The sequence below is a fragment of the Phoca vitulina genome, unplaced genomic scaffold (assembly GCF_004348235.1).
Source record: "Phoca vitulina isolate PV1807 unplaced genomic scaffold, GSC_HSeal_1.0 scaffold2, whole genome shotgun sequence".
NCBI lineage: Eukaryota > Metazoa > Chordata > Mammalia > Carnivora > Phocidae > Phoca > Phoca vitulina.
Genome location: NW_022589705.1, coordinates 97,035,813 through 97,058,262, shown reverse-complemented (window position 1 = coordinate 97,058,262; position 22,450 = coordinate 97,035,813). Strand labels below are relative to the sequence as shown.

General features: G+C 52.6%; 1 protein-coding gene across 7 annotated transcripts in view; it reads right to left on the bottom strand.

Annotated features, from left to right (window-relative positions):
- NPHP4 (nephrocystin 4) overlaps positions 1 to 22,450 on the bottom strand; it is a 113,547-nt gene that overhangs the window by 90,440 nt on the left and 657 nt on the right. For 5 of the 7 annotated variants that reach the window (XM_032394940.1, XM_032394964.1, XM_032394959.1 and 2 more), the window contains exons 2-5: positions 15,888 to 16,060; positions 9,553 to 9,705; positions 1,525 to 1,697; positions 40 to 104 (exon numbers count right to left, since the gene is read on the bottom strand). In XM_032394940.1, coding sequence (XP_032250831.1) covers positions 40 to 104; positions 1,525 to 1,697; positions 9,553 to 9,705; positions 15,888 to 16,022 — 526 coding nt within the window. In that variant the 5' untranslated portion in view covers positions 16,023 to 16,060. Of the gene's footprint in view, positions 1 to 39; positions 105 to 1,524; positions 1,698 to 9,552; positions 9,706 to 15,887; positions 16,061 to 16,222; positions 17,971 to 21,827; positions 22,356 to 22,450 lie in introns of those variants that run through there. The other 2 variants (XM_032394960.1, XM_032394950.1) reach the window with 2 other exon arrangements.

Below are 22,450 nucleotides of genomic sequence, written 5' to 3'. Positions count from 1 at the left end.
CAACGCCGCAGGCCCGGCCGGGAGGGCCGCATCTCTTACGTTCGACGGGGTCCTGGAGCCGCGGGTGCAGGAGGGCTCGGGGGGTGCCGTGATACAGCCTCAACCTGCAAAACAAGCCCACAGAGCGCACGTCAGCCCTCTACATCGTGCCTTCAGTCCCGAAACGTCAGCCACACTTCTCACCCCACACCTGCTAGAGCCTTCTCAATGCCATACAATCGCATCCTCTGCAGAAAAGAGACGGCTGAGCTGAGCAGCCGCCCCCGTGCCCCAGAGCTCCCAGCCACACACCTCCAGGGCACACACAGCATCGCCTCAATGCACCCAAGACCCAGGGGCTAGAAACACTACACCAGGGAAATTATCATCTCTGACGAGTCCCACGAAAGACAACATCTGAGGAATCCTCAAGGCTGTGTATCTAGAGCAGTGCTTCTCACCCACGGATGACACTGCCTCACAGAGGACACCGTCCAGAGATATTTCTGATCGTCACAGCTGGGAGGGCAGGGGGAGTGCTTCTGGCATCTGCTGGGTAAGGCCTGGGATGCTCTAGCCCCGCCCAGAGTGACAACGGAAGCTTCAGCCCCAGCTGACGGGGCGACACTGTTCTTGAAGAACATACTATTTAGCACCCACGGAACCTTACGGGTGTGGGAAACAAAGGCAGAAGAAAAATGATGACTCCCTACAGCCCAGTGACAGTCCTTGTAACAGGCAGAGTGACCTTCCTCTAGGGACGCAGCTGCCTCGGTGTTAATACTTTGCTAAAGGCAAAAGGCAGTCTTAGCCTGACCCCCAGGACCCTCTAAGTCTACTTTAACATGGAAAAATTCCTTTGGAAACCTCCTTTATCTCTATCCCCCTCAAGATACATGTTGGCAATCATCCCCCAAGCATATGCCCCACCGATATACATCTGAAGGGTCTCATGATTCAGGTTTTATTAGACGGTAATGAATGACCTTTTCCCAACAATAGCTCAAGGCCCTGGAAACCTTGCTTCCAAATTCCTTGGAGACTTACGCTCTCCCTGAACCCCTCCCAACTTGAGAGTATATAATGGGCCACCACCCACGACGCCGGTGCAGCTCTTCCTGCCCACGGGTCCTGTCCCCTGGCTTTTTGTACCAAAGACGTCTCAAGAATTCTTTCTTGGCCGTTGGCTTCGAACCCTAATGCCTTCCCTACATCACTTAGGACATGCATGGCATTATCTCTCACGCCCAGATGATGAATCAGAGTCAAGAGTTTGGGTCACTGGCCTAAAACCCCACGGGAATAAGTGAGAGCCCACCTCCATCGACTCCCACACCCAGGGCCTGAGCCAGTCCCACTCCAGCCTAGAGGACACTTCCTTGGCTTACTCAGAAATGGCAAACAGTTAATCCCACAGGACACACCGTTAGGAACAGACCACAAGTTGACCATCATAAAGCTTTCTAGTATGGCCAGTGATGAGCAGTTAATTCTCCACAAAACGATGCTGGAAACCCCCAAGGATGAAGAAAACGAGGCAGATACCGCTTGTCCTGGGAGGCAGAGGTAGGAGATTCCAGCTTGTTGCCAAAGATCCGAAGAATTCCAAACCCACACGACAGAGCCTGGAGGGAGCCGTCCCGCTTCCGGCCTTCGGTGACCACCTCGACCACAGCCACCACGTTAGGGTGGTTTAAGGATGTGTGAAAGTACACAGGCTGCAAGACAGAAGCCACAACTTTGGTGACCGACCATCCGCCCGCTGCCGAGAGACTACAGAAAAGGCGCAGGTGCACTCCCTCTGCCGTCGTATAAATGCCACAAGCGTGTGGCCGCGGGGAACCCCGAGTCCCTTCCAGGGCACCGGAGAGAGCAACCCCAGTACAGTAGCTCCCTCGGAGTCAAGGAACACTCTGGAGCGCCCAACACCCAGGACATCAGACTGCTGGCTTCTGCTCCAGGAGCTTCCCACCCCCAGAAAAGGCCGACAGACAGCAGGTCCTCTGTGTGCCCCCCCATGGCCCGGCGAGGACCCGGTCACTGCAAACACACACACACACACACACACACACACACACACACACACCTGCTGAGCCACTTCACGGAGCACTCGCTGCATAAAATTTCAACACAACTCGCCGACACTGACTGCAATCCCTGTGCGATGGGTAACCGTTATGAAGTCACCTAAACTAATGCTCTTTAAACTAAGCAGGAGCCTTAGATTTCTGGAAATGCTTTGTAATTATCCCCAGTTCAGAGCCCAACTAACATCTTTTTATGACAAAAAATCGCCTTGACATCATTTTCTTACAAGATTTTTTTTTTTTGGATGGAAGCCAAGCAGATGGTATTCAAGTCGCTCTTAAAAGGTTTCCCACCTGTATGTTCCCACTCCTCAAGTGCAAATGGAGCCCCAGCTGGGCCCCATCCCTGCCCATCACCAGGGGGCGGTGGAATGGGTCAGATCCACCTGCGTCCAGCCAGCCTCACTCTGATGTGTGCGCCCAGAGGGAAAGAAAGCACCTCTGCTCTTCTACCTCATGAAGCCCAGACCGGCTGCTTTTGCCTGAGTGGCTCAGTTGGTTAAGGAACTGCCCTCAGCACAGGTCATGGTCCTGGAGTCCCGGGATCGAGTCCCGCATCGGGCTCCCTGCTCATCGGGGAGTCTGCTTCTCCCTCTGACCCTCCTCTCTCTCATGTGCTCTCTCTCTCTCAAATAAAAGAAAAAATAAAATAAAACTAATAAACGTCGTAGGCACAGAAGATGGGGACAGTGGGGTTTTGCAGAACAAACCTAGATGGAGGCACTGAGCTGTGGCTCTGGATGCAGAGGAGTCCCCGGAACTGCGTCTGGGGGACAAGCACGGGTGCCAGGCCACCCGCTGAGCACAAAGACCACCCCACCCCTCCCCCACCAAGGCAGGGACCGGTAAGGCAGGACCAGGCTGAGCCGCTGCGAGGATGTGATTTAAACGTGGACTAATCCCCCATTAACGAGTCATTACCATGGTGTCACCAGGAAAACGTTTACTGTAATCACAGACTGTCAGCCCAGGATAACAGAGAGACACATTAAAACATCAGCCATGAGATATAAATCGTTATTCTATTATCTTTTATTGCAAAATGATGAAATAATGACCACTTACCGCTGACAGGTGGTTGGACCAAAAGAGAATTATGTTTCTGTTTCCAAGACTCAAGAACTGTTTCCGAAAGCCCCGCTATGGAGTTGGGTCTGTCCCTGTCTCACCTCTTATATTTATACCTGTGCACATCCGTGTTAGGAACAGTGCCCATTTTCCCTTTTGGCAGTGAAACAAATATTTTAAACCCTGATGCAAAGCCGCAGTCATCGCCCACTTAGAGGTCACCTTGAAATTGCTCTGCCTGGAGGCCGTGGGACCAGCTGCTTCGGCATGTCCCGAGTTCAGATCTATGGCTGCCCCCTCTCCCTTCCGTTTACCCCCGAAAACAACTGTTCTGAGACCAAATCAACAAGAGCAGAGCCCCATTGTTGTCTGCAAAGACCCCATCTTCAACCAGGAGGGTCGGCGGCTGGAAGTGCAGCATCCTGACCACGACCCGAGGTCTGATGGGTGTTACCGTGAAGGGCACGTGCTCTTTTCCAAACATAATTTACGGACCCTTCAGTGTGGGAATAGCACCGTGCCGAAGAATTTCTAAGGAACCTGAAAACACGATCCCACCCTCAATTTCAGAGTTCAAAGGTAAAGGCTAGATTAGGCAGGCATAAAACACAAACCCAGCTCAGGACCGACCAGAAGCATGTGGAAGGAAGTAAAAGCCTCCCAGGGGTGAGAGCCCCAGGCAGCTCTGCGGCTGGTTAGAAAACAACCCAGCAGGCCCCAGAGTCACCTGTGCTAAGCCCCAGTCAGCAAACCAAGGACGCCTGACCCAACTGCCGTTTCCACCTGTCCCAGGCACACAGCCTTTAGTGTGCGGATCCGCAATTCCCTGGTCAGCGCCAGTGAGGCAATCTCCTTGGATGACCCCTCCCGCCTCCCATCCCCAGGAAGGTCACCTTGCCTGAAAAGTTTCTCTTTGCTAGAAACTTCTTCCCACCCCCCTGTCTATAAAAGCCCTTCACTCTGTCCAGCTCCCCGGAGCTCCTTTCTATTTGCTAGATGGGATTCTGCCCAATTCATGAGTCGTGAATAAAGCCAATTAGATCTTCAAATTTACTCAGTTGATTTTCGGTTTTTAACGAGCTTTAATCCCCTGGTCGCCTTGAGGGGACTGTCCCCAGGAGGGCAAAGCCGGGCCAGCCCGGTTCACCCATACCTAGGCGCCGTGCCCGCCACACACCCCACCAGCACTCAGCTGAGCAAGAACCGCAAACAAGCCCTTCAGTCTAAGGACGTTTAATTAGCACCGTGCAGCAAGCTTTGAGAGGAAAATCCTATGCATCAACTGAAATTGCATGATTAAAAGTTTGAGTCAAGCCCATCAAATTACCTGCAAGATAGGGCCTCTCAAGACCAAAGAGGGGGGCCCGCATTCACCCCAGTCACATCCCACTCATCCACATTTGACAGGTTTCCTCCCTGACAGGATAAACAGATTAATAAATCATGGAAATGCTCCTGTCTTAATGCCTTCATCTTCAAAAACACAGACACCATTTTGCCTCGGGGCCAGGTCCCCATTTCTCACCCACATGACAGAATTGAAATTGGGCCTCTGGTGACGTGCCTCCCTGGAGAGGTTGCAGCCATGCGTCCCCAACGGCACCGCCACCCAACCTGCCCCCTTCGGTCCCAAGCAGAAGGCTGGGAGGCACAGCCAGGGAAGAGCAGAGCGGAGATTACAACAGTGCCTTCCAAATAACTCTTCTTAAATCAGCCTTTAATAAAATATCTTCAGGAAGGCAGATAATTTACAAACACCTCCTGCAGCCTCCCCCTTGAGGCTCGGATGGCTTCCCGTACACTTCCCACCATAAGACTGAACGCTCCAAGCACGGGGAACTCGGCTACATGAAACTCTGCTGGGAAATGCAAAGTCTCCAGTTCCAAAGTCAAAAACTTCTGTTCACCCAGGACAGAGCCCACTGTTACCCACAGCAAACAACACACGAGGATCCAGACCCACCAGGAGACGTGTCCAGCCCCAGATGTCAGCAAGCCGAGGCTGAGAAGCACTGTCCAGAGTGACAACGTAAACTTCAGCCCCGGCTGACGGGGTGACATGCTGCCTTCTCCGTCCTGCTGTGTCCAGCTCCTAAACAGAGCCTGGCACCATGTGCTTGCTGAATGGATGCCCACTGCTTACACGGTGTCTGTTCATGAAGACATTATTTAGCAGTGACGTAACCTTATGACATGCACGGCGTTATCTCTCACGCCCAGATGATGAATCAGAGTCAAGAGTTTGGGTCACTGGCCTAAAACCCCACAGGAATAAGTGAGAGCCCACCTCCATCGACTCCCACACTCAGGGCCTGAGCCAGTCTCACTCCAGCCTAAAGGACACTTCCTTAGCTTACTCAGAAAAGCAACCTCAAATACCCCACAGTATATACTATTACAAACAAACAACACAAGTTGACAAATTTGAAGCTTTCTATTGTCCCCCATGGCAGGTAGTTAAATCTCCATGCAATGAAGGCCCAATACTAGAAGCATCCTGGAGAGCGGTCATCCCCCCACTTCTGGCTCCTAGTCCCTGGGGTGCTTTCTGTAGAGCCAGAGAGGATGGGGCCCTCCGCAGAGGGAGACTCTCCACAGTCGGCACCCGAGGGAAGGACGCTGCCCTCCGGCTCCTGCCGTGGTCACGTACACTGGGGAGCAGCCCAGACGACCCGTCAGAGGCAGTGCGGCTGTGGGAGGAGAGGACCAGCACACGTTCCAGAAGCAGGGGATTAATCAAGTCACTTAGAAGAGCTTCCAGAGTTTCCTTGGGATTACATTGATACTCCTTGACAGCATGCACTTTTAAAGAGAGAATTACATGGCTCTCTTTACTCTGATGAATGAGAACATTCAAGAGCATCTTCCCGTGGTGTTGGTTAAGGGAAGCAGAAGCAACACAGCTGTATCTCCAGCTCAGATGGCTGGTTTCCCTGCTCCTCTGGCAACACCGGGGCTGAAGCAAACCCGGGGTGGGAGCAAGCCCCATCTGCACGGCGGTCGTGTGTGGACAAGCCCTGGCACTCCTGCCCACTCACTCCCATAAATTAGGAGGAGGAGGGAAAATGAGACTGTCACGGGAAGCCTGCACACGGTTAGTTAAGGGTAGAATTTAAAGAATTATGTCCATCTCAGAAAGAAAATGTAGAAACTGCATGGTACTTTGGCTTCCCAGATTATTTTTTAAAAGATACTTTTTGAGAGGTTGAACAAATTATTAACCATCTCAGCAAAAGTGAAAGCCAATTCCTCTACACGAGGATGGTCTGGAAGGGCGGCTCAGCACTCTGATGTCTGAGCTGAGAGGCTCCATCAGGCAGCGCCCGGGAGGCCGAGTCTGAGGGGGGAAGCCCAAGTCCGAGGGCGGAGCCTGAGGGGGGAGGCCGAGGGGGCAGGAATTCATCATTCTTGGAAACAGCAGCTCGGGTTCAAGGCAAGATTGCTTTTTTCAAGGTCTTTTTGCAGGACATTGTTTGCCAAGTAATAAAATCGGGGCTAAACAGGACACTGGCGACTCAGGAAAAACCCTGAGCACCTGCGCCTGGGTCACTAATCCACGTTGGGACTGGACAGCCACGATGATTCCAAAGACGGTCCCCTGCTACGGGCGGCCTGCCCACCTCCAGTCAGATTTCCCCCACGCCGCCACTGAGCAGTAAAACCAGAAAACACAGGCACTTAGCAAGATCAGAAAAAGATCACCGAGTTTCAGAGTCCCCTCAAACCAGGGCACAGTGTACTTATGTCCCTCCCGTGTGTCAGGGCCGCCACGGGAACGCTCTGCGTTCCAACGGCCTGTGTGCACGGACACACGGACATATGCACATGCCGCACACGGGATGCTCTTTCATTAACTAAGCTGGAAAGACACCTATTTCCCTGTATTGGGAGCACCGAGGAAATGAGAGGAAGTGCTGGGCCCGGAGGACGCGGCTGAAGGGCGCGGCCGGCTGGAGCGCATTCCTGGGGCGCCACTGGCCTCTGCTGTCCGCTTTGGGCATAGCAGCCGGACCCCAGCAGCGTCCCGAGCAAGCCCGTCCCTCGGTTCCGCCCACTGGCCCTGCTGCAGGCCCCGCTTCGGCAACTGCAGGGCTGAAGGGTGCAGAATCTTCCAGAAACGTTAAACACTGTGGGCCTCACTGACCCGCCATCCCCTATCTCCATGCCCAGCTCAGCAGAAGACGAAGTGTGAGGGCAGCCGAGGCTGAGCAGGAGTGGTGCTCGGCTCCCCCGACTTGCGACGTGGCCCTGAGCCGTGAGCCAGGAGGGCTCGGGACCAGCTGACATCTGAAGTGTCCCAGTCCCATGACCGGCGTCGAGCGGAGGCCTCGGGGGGAGGAACGTTACGCCTGGACAAGTCCGGGAGGAGCAGGCCAGTTCCGCAGGGTCACCAGAGCCGAGCCACTCCGGGCAGAGCACGGCCTGTGGGACATCCCACCACTCACTGCGGGCCACGGAAAGGTGGACTGAGGGGAGGACACAGAAGAGGGACTCATTCCAAAACCAAAACTGCAAAGCACTCCGGTGCCAATTTCAGCGCACGCCTCCATCCCTCGACTCTCAAGACTCTTCCAATCGGAGAGTGCAGGGTCCCGGAGCAGATGCTGGTCGGGCGCAGGCCACGGAGCTGGCCTCCCCAGGTCTGCTGCTCCGGGCACTCCTGGCCTCCTGACCTGCCGGATCACTCTTTAGGGAGGGACATATAATACCGACTCTGGAGGAAGGTGGCGCGATGGAATCACGTAAATGTGCTGTGAGCCGACGCCCAGCCCACGCTGACTCCCCCCCAGGGGACCTCAGCACTCACTATAGGAACTGTCCCATACCAGGCGTCCCGGGGCCTGACTGTACACATGACAAAGAGAAGCCCAAAGCCCAGCCCTCGTAGGCCGCCCCCCAGGGCAGCAGAGGCTGAGCCTGGGCCAGGTGACCAGCCACACCAGGGCCTCGCCGCTCCTGGCGAGCCTTGTCCTGCCGCATCAGAGGTGTGAAGGCCATTCATCACCGGTGCTGACGCAGCCCTGTCAGGAGTCGCCAAGGGGCCCACACGTGATCACGCACGGCGTGGCCGGCCAGAGGCCTTCCAGTGGCATTGGCATGTGCTGTGTGACAACCTTAACACAAGACACACCTTCTGTCCCCAGGACGCATGTTTTAGCCAGGCTTTATCGGACCTTCCTGGCCTCTGGGGGCAGGCTCGCCCTCCACCACCCTGTGAAGGCCGGGCTCCCAGCAGAATCACTCCACGCCCGACCACAATCGTAGCTCCGGGTGGCAGCCAAGTGCGGAGAGCAGCACGGGCTCCACGCCCCCGGCCGTGTCATGACTGGGCCGGGACAGTCCCCAGCAGAAAAGGGCCACGCTGGGCTCTGGCTCATGCAGTGACACCTCCAAGAACGGCTGTGGTCACCGCCACCTCCATTATTCACAGCACTACCTGTCCCTCCAGCCCTGCTCTACACACGAGAAAGACCAAGTCAGCGGGGCCTCGGCCCTCTCCAGACCTGTGACCGTCAATCACGCAGACCCGCCGCGCTCGGAAGCCCAGCCTGTGCGCGTGCAAGCCCTGCTCGGCTCGCACAGCGCCTCCGCTCGCAGCTCTTCCCAGGTTCAGCTTCAGTGTTCGCTGCGAGGGGAGACCCTCCTTCTTCACCTTCCCGTGGCAGGTCCCCCTTCTCTCCCGGGCACAGAGCGCACTGGTCTCCTTCCAAAGCTTGCCACAACTTGCAATGACTCTGTCACCTGCCTTGGCGTGTTCCCCCCACCCCGTCCTGCGCCGCAAGTACCACGCCCAGGCGGCCCACCACCACCCCCTGGCACCCAGCTGCAGGGCTGAACGGAGCTTGTATTTGGTGCAGCTGAACCAAGACAGAAAACGCCCACCTGCCTGCGGCCAGACACAACCAAGTGAGCCAAACCGCGTGAGGAAGCAATACCAATGCAACCACCCAGGGTGGAAGCGGAGGCCAGGGTTCGAGTCCAGGCTCCGCCACCTGCTACCTGGACAAGTCACCGTCCTTCTAAGTTTCAATTGTTCATCTTTAAGACAAAGAAAGAAGCCAAAATGAAAGAAGGGGGACAAGGAAGGTGAGGGGCAACGGGGGAGCCAGATGAGATCAATAATTTCCTAACTTCGTTCCAAGAACCTCAAGGTTCCTTGAAGGCGAGAAGACCCCCAAGTGCTCCTGCCCTACGGTTTCGAGAGCCACGTGCTCTCGTCTGTCCGGGACGTTGGGCTTCCACGCAGGTTTTCTCTGGAGACAAAATGCCCCAGTGCTAGACAAGCTTTGCAATGGCCCCTCTGCTGCTCTGTGGCGTTCCCCGGGTCTGAGACACATGGGTCGTGACCGCAGGTCATATCCCCTGCACCTCTGCTCTGGGCCACAGAGCAGCCCCCCCCCCCACCGCCATGGCCCACCTCATCGAAGATGATCCTTGACGGCTGCCTGGAGAGCTGCTCCACCGGCCTCACCGCGGTCTTCCACGTCCTCCCGAAAAAGTGTCGGTAGGTGACATCAAAGAGAGACACGCGCAGATGGCAGCCCACCTCCGAAAGTACTTCCAGCATGCCCTAGGAGACAGAGGGTCCCGGTCCTAAAGGCTGCTCGACATCAGGAGCCATCCCCCTGTGCGGACCGACCAGCCTGGGAGACCTGGCTCACTTAGCATCCATCTTGAGGTGTCAAGATCCCTTGGGGGAACTGCCTCTCTCCCATGGCCACTGGTCTTGGTAGGATTATGCATCAGAGTGCTTGGCCCTCTCCGGGCCAATGAGAGCAGTGAAGTCCCAAGGCACAAACACGGGCATAAGACTGCCCCTCCTGGGGCCAGCTAATTCCTAGACAGACGAAATGACCTGCCTCCCAGAACATCTATGATGTGCAAACCAACCAATCCAGAGTCCAGACTCCTACCTGCCCCTCTATCTGGCTCTCTCAGAGGCCACCGAGATTATTTACACCGGCCAATCCTAAACCTGGTCAGCCTGCCTTACACGTTCCTTGCCACGAAAACCACAGTGACAGCTCTTGGCCATGGTCTCCCATGTTCCACCTCCCAAGAGACCCCGGTGCCACCCCACGGGACCCTATGTGGCCTGGCATACCCCCACCTCTTGGGCCCAGTAACAAACTGTCTTCTCCATGTTGCCCTCGCCGGCCCTAAATACAAACAAAATCCCACAGCTGCCTGTGTAACTGCAGCAATTCTGAGGGGAAGAGGAAGGGGCCCATGTGCCATGTAACTCAGCAGGGGCCTCTCACAAGTCCCTGGCTTGGGCACTTCACACAGCTCACACTGTTCTGTCCGTTACACCCCCTCCAGCTAGCCCACGGAGGTGGCGGGGTGGTGCGGCTGATGGGCTGGGTGTGGGAAGTGAGGGACCAAAGCAGGACGGATGGGGTGGCCGGCCACTTCGGGGTGCCCAGGCCTTGCCCTGTGCTGGGAGTCCCACGTCCCTAGCAAAGGATGATGGCATGTTTTCTGTCCGGGGCTGCTGGGAGCGAGGTGGTGTCGGGTAGGGAGGCAGGGAAGACAGCCGACGGGTCTGGAGGCCTCCACACCCAGTTTCAATCACAGTTATGGGAGCCCCTCGACTCACGGGGCCTCGCACACGGGCTGCCTCTCCACCCACACCCCTCCAGTCTGCCTCTTCTCAGGAACCTCCCCCGCCTGTGGCTCACTCCCCTGCCTTCCCTGACCATGCCTGTCCTCTGACCCTGCTTTCTATTTCCCCAGCGTCATCCAGTTCCCTGCCAGCCCCAGACGAGTGTGAGCTCTGGGAGGACAAGAGCCCAGAATATTCTCTTCCCTGCTCCATCCTTAGGGCCTGGAGCTAGACTTCACCCATGGAGGTACTCGGGGCACTCACCCCCCAGGGGCCTGGTCCTAGGCCTCCCCTTGCGGCTGATCCTGCCCAGGGTGCCTCCATCAGCCTCTTTATCCTCCTCCTCATCCCTATTCCTCCTCCCCGCTCCTCGTCCTGCTCCTGCTTCCCACTATGCTCTCAGAGAGGCAAGCACCAGCCAGGACCTGCTAAGTCCCAAACCTTTCTTACTGACCTAGACTTCTTCCCAGAGCTCCAGACCCTAACCACTCCTCCACCTTGATGCTACTTTGTACCCATTTCTATTCAGGTAAGTTTCTAAAAGGTCTCTGCCGCTGCGTGAAGACAGAATATGGGACAGTCATCCGTGCCCCCCACACAGCTCCAACCATACAATGGTGCCCAGGAAACATCAAACTGAATTGGAATAGCCGTCTCAAAGCAAAGAAGTGTAATCAATGTTCATGGTAAAAATTAAACTCGATGAAATAGGTAAATGGGATGGCCAAAAAGATATACAAAAATTATTAAGAAAGTGTCCTGCGTTCAAATCATGTAATATTTTTAGCCAATTCCTTTCACAGGGAAGCTTGCAATCATCTAAAGCTGTCAATTCTCAAAATAACTAACATCATACAAACTTTCTAAGACTACACTTTTTCACATTTCCTACTTGGTCTTCTTTTAAATGCTATCTACTCACTGATTCTTGTATGTACAGCTGACCCTTGAACACCACAGTTTGAACTGCAAAGGTCCACTTCTATGTGGTTTGGTTTGGTTTTGACGAACACAGTACAAGACTGTAGATGTGTTTTCTCTTCCTCACGATTTTAATAGAATTTTCTTTCCTCTAGCTGACTCTATTGTAAGAACACAGTGTACAATACGTATAGCATACAAAATACGTGCAAATCAACTGTTTACATTCTCGAGAAGGCTTCTGGTCAATAGTAGGCTATTATTTGTTAAGTTTGGGGGAAGTCAAAAGTTACATGTGGATTTTTGACCGTGAGGGGGGTCAGTGCCACTAACCTCCATGTTGTTCAAGAGTCAGCTGTAAAACCTGTAAAAGTTTGGATTCCTGTGTTAAACCCCACCTGATCCTTTGTCTATCACTAGATCTGATGTCCTAATATTTTAAGGATTTTTGTGTTAATATTCACGAGGGATGTCAGTATGTAATTTTCTTGTGATGTCCTTGCCTGATCTAGTTATCGGTTATGGCAGCCTCAAAAAAAAAAAAAAAAAAAAAAAACAGCTGGGAAGCATTCTCTCCTCCTCTGTTTTCTGAAAGAGTTTATCTAAAATTCGTATTATTTCTCCCTTTGATACTTTATAAAACCCAACAATGAAGTCACCCAACTCTGGAGTTTCTTCGTAGGAAGCTGTTAAATTATGAGTTCCATTCCTTTAATGAACACAAGACTTTTTCTATTTTCCATTTCTATTAGTGTCACTTTGGGTAAGTTGTGCTTTTCAAGAAATTTGTCCATTTCAACTAAGCTATCAAATTTGTTGGCACACAAGTTATTCATGATATCCCTCAACTATCTTCTTAACAACTGTAGGATATATAGTAATGCTCCTTCTTTTCTTCCTAATATCGGCAATCGGTGTTTTCTTACTCTTTTCACATGATCAGTCTTGTAGGAGTTTATCAATCTTATTAATCTTTTCAAAGAACCAAATTCTAGCTTTGCTGATCTTCTCTATTATTTGCCCCTTCTTAACTGATTTCTGCTAAATGAGCAGAAATCTACCATTTCCTTCTTCTATTCTCTTTGGGTTTAACTTGTTCTTCTCATGTAGATTCTTACAGAGGACACAGAGGTCATTGATTTTATACCTTTCTTCTCCTCTTGCTGTAAGTTTTGCTCTAAGGACTAAATTACTGGCATCCCGTAAATTTGGTATGTTCTTCCATTACTCAGTTCACATTATTTTCTAATTTCTCTTTGAATTCTTCTTTGGCCCATGGGTTAGTTGGTAGTGTGTTGTTTAATTTCCTGCTATTTGAGGATTTTCTAGGTATCTTCTTGTTGATTTCTAATTTAACACCATATGAGTCAATGAACATATATATATATACTCTTTATAAATTTCAATCCTTTTAAATCCATTGAAACTTATTTTCATGGCCCAGCATACAGTCTGTCTTTGTGAATGTTCCACATGCACTTGAGAAGAACTTGTATTCTATTTGTTGGTTATAGTGTTTTAGAGATGACAATCAGGTCAAGGTGGTGGATGGTGTTTAGATCTTCCAAATTCTTATGGGTTTTTTGGTTTATGTGTTCTATCAATCATTGAGAGAGGAGGGTTAAAAGTCTCCAATGTGATGGTGAATCTGAACGGAGCTCCCTTTAGTTCTACACAATTTTGCCTCAAGTGTTTGGAAGCTGTTACTGGGTACTGTGCACGGAAGAGCGATCACAGCTGGCCCAACTGTTATGCTTTGAAAGGCCAGTATACGAGGCTGGCCCTTGACTGGAGGCTGGGCTTAGCTTTCAGGAGGGTTCCCGTCACCCTACTGACAACGGCACCCTGTGCCTAAACTATACAAACTGGTTTATGCTGAACACCTGCTTTCTTGCTGGGAGTATGGAGTGTGGGAACATGCTAGGCAGAGGACAGCCACCTGCCCAGTCCTCAAAACCACATGGCCACTGGGTGTCTGACAAGCTTCCTTGGCTGGGAACACTTCACACGTATTGTCACGACTCGTTGCTGGGGAAACTGAATGTGTCCTGTGGGGCTCCACTAGCAGAAGACCCCTGAAGCGTGTGCCTATTCCCCCACTTTCCCCCCATATGCCTTTCCCACAGCTGATCTCACTCTGTGTCCTTTCACTGTAGTAAATCTTTCCTGTGAGACTGATTACATGCTGAGTCATGTGAGTCTCCCCAATGAATCACTGAACCTGGGGGTGGTCTTGCAGACCTCAACAGAGGTACATGCACATTTAGGACTGGCCTATCTTCTGGATTGCCATCATCATTACAAAACGCCCCTTCATCTCTAGTAATACTCCTCACCGTGAAATCGACTCTGTCTGACGTCAGCACAACACAGAGGATTATTACTGGGTTTACAGGGCCTATCTTTTCTCCATCCTCTTACTTTCATACTACAGTTCATGTCTTTCTGTCTAAAGTGGGTTTTATAAACAACCTCTAACTGGGTCTAACACATAACTCCAAGTCAGGGAATTCCACTTGTAGGAATTATTCTACAGACATACATGTACATATGTGTAAATGAAGTGAATCGCTGTAGCTGTGTCCGTAATAGCAAATGACTGGAAAAAAATCTGTGTTCATCAACCAGGGTCTGATAAATAAATGCAGGTTCATCCAAACAGAGAAATACTATGTTGTCTTAAGAGAGAATGAAATTCTTCACGTAATGACATGAACAATCTATAAGACATACTGCTATGAATGTTTTTTTTAAGCAAAATAATACAGGTATATTCATCTGTATTTGCTTAGAGTTTCTGGAAAGTTATACAAAACAACAGGTCACACTGGTTGTGTCTAGCGTGGGACGCTGGTGCCTTAGGGACTCCGTGGAATGATACTTTCCTCACGTACCCTAGTGAATTTTGAACAATGATAATTACCTTTTCAAAAACAAATAAATACATGGGCGCCTGGGTGGCTCAGTTGGTTAAGCGACTGCCTTCGGCTCAGGTCATGATCCTGGAGTCCCTGGATCGAGTCCCGCATCGGACTCCCCGCTCGGCGGGGAGTCTGCTTCTCCCTCTGACCCTCCCCCCTCTCATGCTCTCTCTCTGTCTTATTCTTTCTCTCTCAAATAAATAAATAAAATCTTTAAAAAAAAAAACAAATAAATACAAATAAACAAATGGAATAAAATGGAATAAACAAAATTTCCTTCCTAAAATTCCTAGGAGAGAGGACGGTGCTGTCCGCTAAGCTGTGAGCTCCTATAAGGCGGAGGCTGCCAGCACTGTCTGCCCGGGCTGGAGCCCAGTGGCCGCCTAGAGCAGGGCACCCCGCGCCCCTTCTCCCAGACTGTCCCCTCTTCTGTGAGACGCAGTCACAAGGCCCCTGCTTCCAAGGGCTGCTGCGAGGAGGCAGCAGACTGAAGGGGAAAGCGCTGGGCAGTAAGAGCTGGAAGACCGGCAGCCACCACGGGGCTAACAGCGCCAACGCACGGCAGGCACTGAAGCAGAGGGCTTGGAAGTGAACGCTTAGGGCGTGAGTGGCTTCCCAGAAGTGAGCTCTTACAGCTCCAGGACCCCAACAACTGTGAACACACGGAGAACCGCGCTACCATCTGCAGAGGACATAGCCTTGCCAAGCCAAACCCTACAAAAAGTCACATGTTCCCAATGGCAGGTCTGGATCCTTCTCATGCATCCCCCTGGGTCTCACTAGAACCATCCGATTACGTGGGTGCTCGGTGGGCAGCGCAGAAGCACCAGCTTCTCCAGCAGTTTCCCTGCCCCTGGAGGACACAGACGGGTGCAGAGCCACAGAGCAAGGGCCTGAGTGTGCAGAAAGCTGTGGTACACCCAGGCACATGGCTTCTGCCACGATACCCAGAGCTCTGCCCCTGCAGTTCTAACCGCCAGGCTGCAAGCAGGCTGTGTTGGGTCGTGCACGGGCCCACCTCCTGCAAACAACCTGGCTCAGAAATAACACGAGAAATCAGATTACCTGGGTTTTAAAATGGCTCTATTGTGGGCAGAAAGAAACCTTTACCCAGTGTCAGAAGTGCTGACCGAGTCGCTGAATCGTGTATTCTCTTTGCTGATGAGCCACTTTGCCTCCAAACACTGCCAAGGCCCAAGGTAATGGGCACAGTGGTAAGACTTAAATAAATAAGTGAAAATCAATATCCCCTCAGCTGAGAGCAGTAGCAACATGCATAGGACAATAAATAGCAAATTTCTTTACCTGCTTAATGAGTGGCCCATCGAGACACTTCAGGACACACTGAAACGCTGTCGATTCCTTTAAAGGCTGGCGTGCTCTCTGTGGGTGGGGAGGGACCAGCACGTTCTGGTCCAAAATCCTGAGCCAGTCATTCATTCTGCCAGTCTGAGGGTCACCTGGGCCTCTAGGATTACCTGCACAATTTGTGTTCGAATAAATAAAGGAGTTATAAGGGCCATAGTGCTCAGAGGGATTCTGGAAGTTTCCTGCCTCCCCTTCATCCCAGAGGAACCACCATCCCCAAAAACCACACTTCGCAATTCCTCCCTCCAAACCCCAGTGCAACAGACTGGTACCTGCGCCGCCTTCCCCTGGCAAACGTGCCCCTCTTGCTCCAGATGCCCTCTGCCCCGCTCTCAGGAGCCAACACCAGCACGACTGCGCCGGCCTCCGTAACTGGCACAGAGACACGCACGTGCAAGGCTGCTTTGTACAGTTGTGCAGGCCGAGCACCACACAACAGTGCCAGGCCTCGGGGACCAGGGCTGTCTTAGAAGGGACTAGGAAGCATGGCCCAGTCAGAACCTAGGAGATATACATCTCACAGCTTCTGCTGGCTCTGCTGAGAGAAGGAAATACTCTTTTCTGCAGCCCTCGGAGCAGAGAGGTCATCAGCATGAAGTTGTCAGGAGCCGCCGTGGGAGCAGCTTCCTCGAGACACACAGGGAAAGCAAGCAGAGCAAAAGCAAAAGCAAGGGCCAATGGGTCTCGGTGTCACGGTTAGAGCCCTGGCTCAAGGAAACCCTAAAGCCACCCAGGACGGCTCAGCTACTTGAACAGTCTCTTGTTGCCAAAGCCGGTCTGGGATAGATTTTGAGTGTTATGGGCTTCTGGGTGACCTGGCTCACTAAGGATGTGATCCGCCTTCTAGCCAGACAGAGATCTGAACCTTCTCTATTCTCTAGCCGCTTTTCAGCTGACACAGAATCTTAAGCTCTTGGCTCTGATAAGAGGCTGAATTCTGTACACTAAAATGACACGCAAGATAGGGCAGTGGATTTCGTCTCCCAAGACGGTGGTTCTTTAAATGGGGTCCCCAGACCCTGCGGTTCCCTGGGGTGGTCAAGGGCTCCACAAGGTCAAAGCTAGTTCCATAACAGTCAGATGCAGTTTGCCTTTTTCACTGTGTGGACATTTGCGCTGGTAAAGCAAAGGCAAGTGTGGGCGCAGCGGCCCGGGCCTCCGTGAGCCCCAAGGCAGGCGCACCAAACCCTCGGGCCGCGGTGCGTTCTTCACTCACAGCAAAAGGCAGGGCAGCTTCACTTAGGAATGTCCTCGGTGACGCTGTGAAAACTAAGAATTTTATTACATCCTGACCCTTGAGTACAGGCACTTTTAACACTCTGTGATGAGAAGGGAAATACACAGCACGGACCCACTGCTCCTGTCATCCGGCAATACCATCTTCACTAAAACAGCCACTGAGAGAGAGACCGTGCTTATTCAAACTCGGGCACTTTGCAGTCTCCCAAATGTGAACTAAATGAGTCTGTCACTTCAAGGAAAACTGGTAATGAGTTGGGCTTGCAGGCAAAAATTAGAATTGGGAGAATCTGTATCTTCCACTGTGAATCTGACAGCTTCCTCCTTAAAGACGGTCCTGATGAGATGGATGGGGACGGTGACAGAAGTCATCTTTTGAAATTGTAGGATTAAATGTGCACTATTTGGAAGATCAGCATACCTTAGAAGCAGTATTTTCCAGGTGAGCAATGCACCACGATACAAAAGCCTGTGTGAGTGAAAGATCCACCCCAAGCGCAGGACCGACCGGAGGACTTTAATGTGCTAGAGCGTGCAAAGTTCACAAGCAGGGTGCCCAACTCCACATTGCACAAACCTTCAGGAAACCACCACTGTGGAGTTTGGGTGAAGTACCAGAGGAGAACGTCCACAATTACCTAGGACACTCCTCCCTTCTCTGGGTGAGGCCAAGTTTCTTTCAAATACTTCAACTAAAACAACTTTCTCAACAGGCTAGAAACAGATGCCTAGGGGTGCCTGGGTAGCTCAGTCGGTTAAGCCTTCGACTCTTGGTTTTGGCTCAGGTCATGATCTTAGGGTCATGGAATAGAGCCCCAAGTCAGGCTCCACACTCAGTGGGTAGTCTGCTTGAGGTTCTCTCTCTCTCTCTCCCTCTGCCCCTCCCCCCATGCGAGCGATCTCTCTAAATAAATAAATAAATCATAAAAAAAAAACCAGAAGCCTATATGAGACCGAGCTGTCTACTATGCCAGACGCTACAAAAACTTACAAAAATGCAAAACCACCCCTCTTCCTGGTAATTTTTTTGTTCTAGAAAACAACTGGTTTTCATAAAAAAATACATTTTATGCTAACATGTAACAGGTCTATTGTTATCTCTACATAAGCAATAACATTAACATTTCTCAGATTTCATTTCCAATACAGTAAACACTAGTAGATATAATTAAACAAAAGGTCTTTGGAGTCCTCAACAATTTTTTAAAGTGTAAAGGGGTACGAGGCCACAAAGTCTGAGAAAGCCTATTCTACCAGGACCCAAAAGATGAGGGCTTTGCGTAGCCAGGCCACCCTCCACCCTTGCAGGCGTGTGGGGAGCGGAGGGAGCCCCTAGAGCGTGGGCAGGATTGGCCTGGAAAGCTCCCCCACACCCAGCAGGCCTAGGCACAAAGCCCTGCCCCCACTGGAGTGCCCCCCACCCCAAAGCCTCCACAAGCAGGCCTTCGCTGCAGCATCCAGATCTGGACTGTCCCCGCATGAGCACTGAGGCACACACACGTTGCGTTTTTTGTTCTGAGTCACTTTTCTCTGCGCAATATCCCTTGTTTTAAGCAATGACACCCCCCCCCCCACAATCCCACGTGCTGCCCACAATTTGGGGCCGGGCACTTTAGTGATGGGCTCAAAGACGAACATGTGACCCACACTGTGCCAATCATCTTCCCCAGGACTCCAGCCACAGTTCCTCCTGGAGAGGCCGTCTCTGCTCGGAGGGCAGCTGCTGCCCAGGCCAGTCTGAAGCCCCATGGGCTACCCTGCCACTCCAGGGAGAGCCTGAGGTCAAAGCCAGCGCCAGGGAGACTGGTGGAGATTGGTGGGGAGTCCTGCCAACAGAACCCAGACCTCTAGGTGGAGACAGCCTGATGGAAGGCAGCCCCTACTCCCATTGGAGCTGAGGTGCAGGAGCCAAGAAAAGCCCTTGGAGGCTTTCCATGGTGGCTAAATAATGGCCCCCAAATGTCTCTGTCCTAATCCCCAGAACCTGTGAATGTGTGACCTCACATAGCAAAGGGACTCTGGGAGCATGATTAAGTGAAGGTGGGGGAAAGTACCCTGAATTACATAGATGGGCCTGAGGCAGTCACAAGGGTCCTTAGAAGAGGGAGGCAGGAAGGTCAGAGAAAAGGTCAGGTGACCACAAAGCAGACAGAGAAGTGAAGGAGGGAGGGGCCACAAGCCAAGGACCGGCTAGAAAAGGCAAGGAAACAGATTCTCCCCTGGAGCCTCCAGGAGGAATACAGCCCTCCCACACCTTGACTTTAGCCCAGTGATACTGATTTTGGATTTCCGACCTCCAGAACTGAAAGAGGATAAATCTGTGTTGTCTTGAGCCACCCAGGTTGTGGTATTGTTACAAAAGCCACAGGACACTCACACAGCTGTCTACCACTTGTAAGCAGCAGAGGCCTGACAGCCAGCAGGAGGGCCGCCTGCCCAGCAGAGCATCTTGGAGGCTCGGGGGGGCCAGCTGCTGGGCCCGTCTGGCCCCTGAGCTTCCCGTGGTCACAGCACTTGCCACCTGCCCTGTACGGACCTGCCCACTGGCCAACCACTTGCATAAGGGGATCTATGTTCCTGTGTCCTTGGTACCTGTCTCACCATCAAAACTCAATAAATTTTCATAAAATCAAATTGAAGTTTCAATAAAGTTGACTCCCAAGCATTTTTTTAAGAGAAATGTTGTTTTCCTGTTGACCTTCATTATAAAATGGGGACATTAATTCATACAAAGTGAGGCCATTAAGGACTGAAACTTCCTGGGGCACCTGGGTGGCTCAGTCAGTTAAGCATCTGCCTTCCACTCAGGTCATGATCTCCAGGTCCTGAGGTCGAGCCCCACATCAGGCTCCCTGCTCAGTGGGGAGCCTGCTTCTCCCTCTCCCTCTGCTGCTCCCCCTGCTTGTGCTCTCTCGCTCACACACTCTCTCAAATAAATAAAATCTTTAAAAAAAAAAAAAAAAAAAAGGACTGAAACTTCCTGTGTAGGAAGTCCTTTGTGCCTCAGGAGCACGGCGGCAGTGTCACCCTTGGCAGGGGCCCCTGCATGCTGCCCGCAGTGTTTTCCCAGCGCGAGGACGGTGCTTTCTTTGCAGGGGCTTTGCTCACTTGCCCCAGATTCCTGACCCAGCACCTCCTTCCCCTCCCCCTGGCTACCACACTTGGCCGGCAGATGCCGAAGAACACTTCCGTTCTAGTCCACCGGGCAGAGGAAACACATGCATGGGACTGCCCCAGTCTGTACCAGTAGGAGGCACTGGGAGGAAAGGCATCCCTTCTGAAAGGGACAGCCACCCAACCGAGACACAGTGAGCCGGGCACGCAGAGGCAGGCAGCAACAGTCTGAGTGGGCGATGGAGGGAGAGGGCACCTGAGACACAGGCTCCTGGGGGTTCCCACAGATGGGCACAGAGCTCTGCCCTTCCCTTCCCTTCCTCCCAACCCCCACCTGACTGCCACCCGACCCTCCTTCCTCTCTACAGCCACTCTGCCCCCACTCTGCCCCGGCTACAATTCCTCCCGGACACCATGCCCTCTCGGTTCCCCTCAGCACACACACGACCACCCCCCCCCCGGAAAATTCCCACTCATCCTCTAGGAGTCAGATCAAATGCCCCTTCCTCAGGGTGAGCACCCCCATCCCCCACCGGTTGCTCCCCCACAAGGGATCCTGTCACAGAAAGTCACCATGCTTCCTCAGTCTCCATGTTTCTCTTGTCCTGCAAGACTGAGCTCAGTGAGGGCAGGGCTGGGTCCTCAGCGAAAATCTTTTTAACGATTAAGTAAATAATTAAATTACACTGTGGAGGACTTAAGAATGCTATGGAGGGAAGACAGGACCTTTGGGGCTAGATGAACAATAAAGAGAAAACAGGGAGGGCTCCATGCTTTGAGCCCACAAAAAGGGCTCTCCAGGGGAGAAACAACACAAGAAAATGCACCAGGTTTCACCGAGTGCCTACTGTGAGCCGGGCAGTCACCTTTTTATGTGTATTATTCCAACAACTGTGTAGGTAAGTATCACAGACAAGGACAGTGAGACTCGGGTTAAACGGCCAGGCCAAAGTCACACAGCTGGTCATGACCGGCCCCAAAGCCGTTACAAAGCCAGGAGAGGCCCCGGAGCCTATGGTAAGACACAGGCTGAGGAGCCCCGGCTAACCTCCGCTGTCCTCAGACTTCAGGGGAGTCTCTTGCCCTCCATGCATCTGTGTCTCATCTACAGGATGAGGGGACTATGAAGTCTCCCAGAGGGCTCTGCTCTGCACACCTCTTGTGTTCCAGTGCACACAATGGTGGAGATTGCCAAATACCAGTCTTTCCAGTGGGGGAAAGACAAGAGAGTGAGTGTGAGCAGCACATAGGAGACAAGCCGAATTCAGTCTCCTCGGGCGGGGGGCAGAGAACAGGGAACTCCAGCACTGAAGAGGTAAGCCAGGATGAAATCTCGCCAACGGTGGTTCCCTAGAGAAAGAGGGGGGCAGGAGCCGAGAAGCTGTGCAAGCAGGGGGAAGCTTCCTTCCAAGCAGTGAACAAGATCTGGGAAAAGCTTTGGGAAGCTTTTTTGGGAGTAAGTGGAGATCTAATCAAGCGCTGCCTAGAATTCCCTCACTCAAGCAATCCTCTTTGCATCCGTACCAGGTGCCAGGTACTGGAGAAACCGTCCTGAATATAGCAGACAAGCTCCCTGCCCTCATGGAATGTATCTGGTGTGAGGCAGAAAGACAGGACATAAGTTAGCACACAAGGAAGCCATGGTGTGATCTATGAAAAAGAAAGGTGTGGAGCGTGCAGTGAGCTGGGACGGAGACTGGGTTGGAAGCGGAGACCGCTATCCACGATCATAGGACATAGCAACACTTAAGACAGGAGCGGGTCTGAGAACGCAGCAGTCCTGTACGGAGACAGGCCCTGGAGACGCGCACAGGTGGGGCCTCTGAGTCGGAATGAACGCTTAGGAGAGCAAGCATTCAAGCTGCGGGAAGGGCCCAGGTGGCCAGCTCTAAGCCCGTCAGGAAGCCAGCGAGACGGACAGCGGAGGGGAAGGCGGGAGTGGATGCAGGGGCGGTCAGAGGCAGGCAGGACCGGCAGGGCGTACAGAGCCTCCTGCAAGAGCCAGAGTCTCGCAATCTTCACTGGGCGGCGGCTCTGGGAAGCGCCAGCAGGGAACAGGCACCCGGCCGGAGATGAGGACGCAGCCGGGGCACAGGCACCCTGCAGGGGTCCCCCACTGGGGTCTGGCCGAGGAAGGGCTGCGGCAC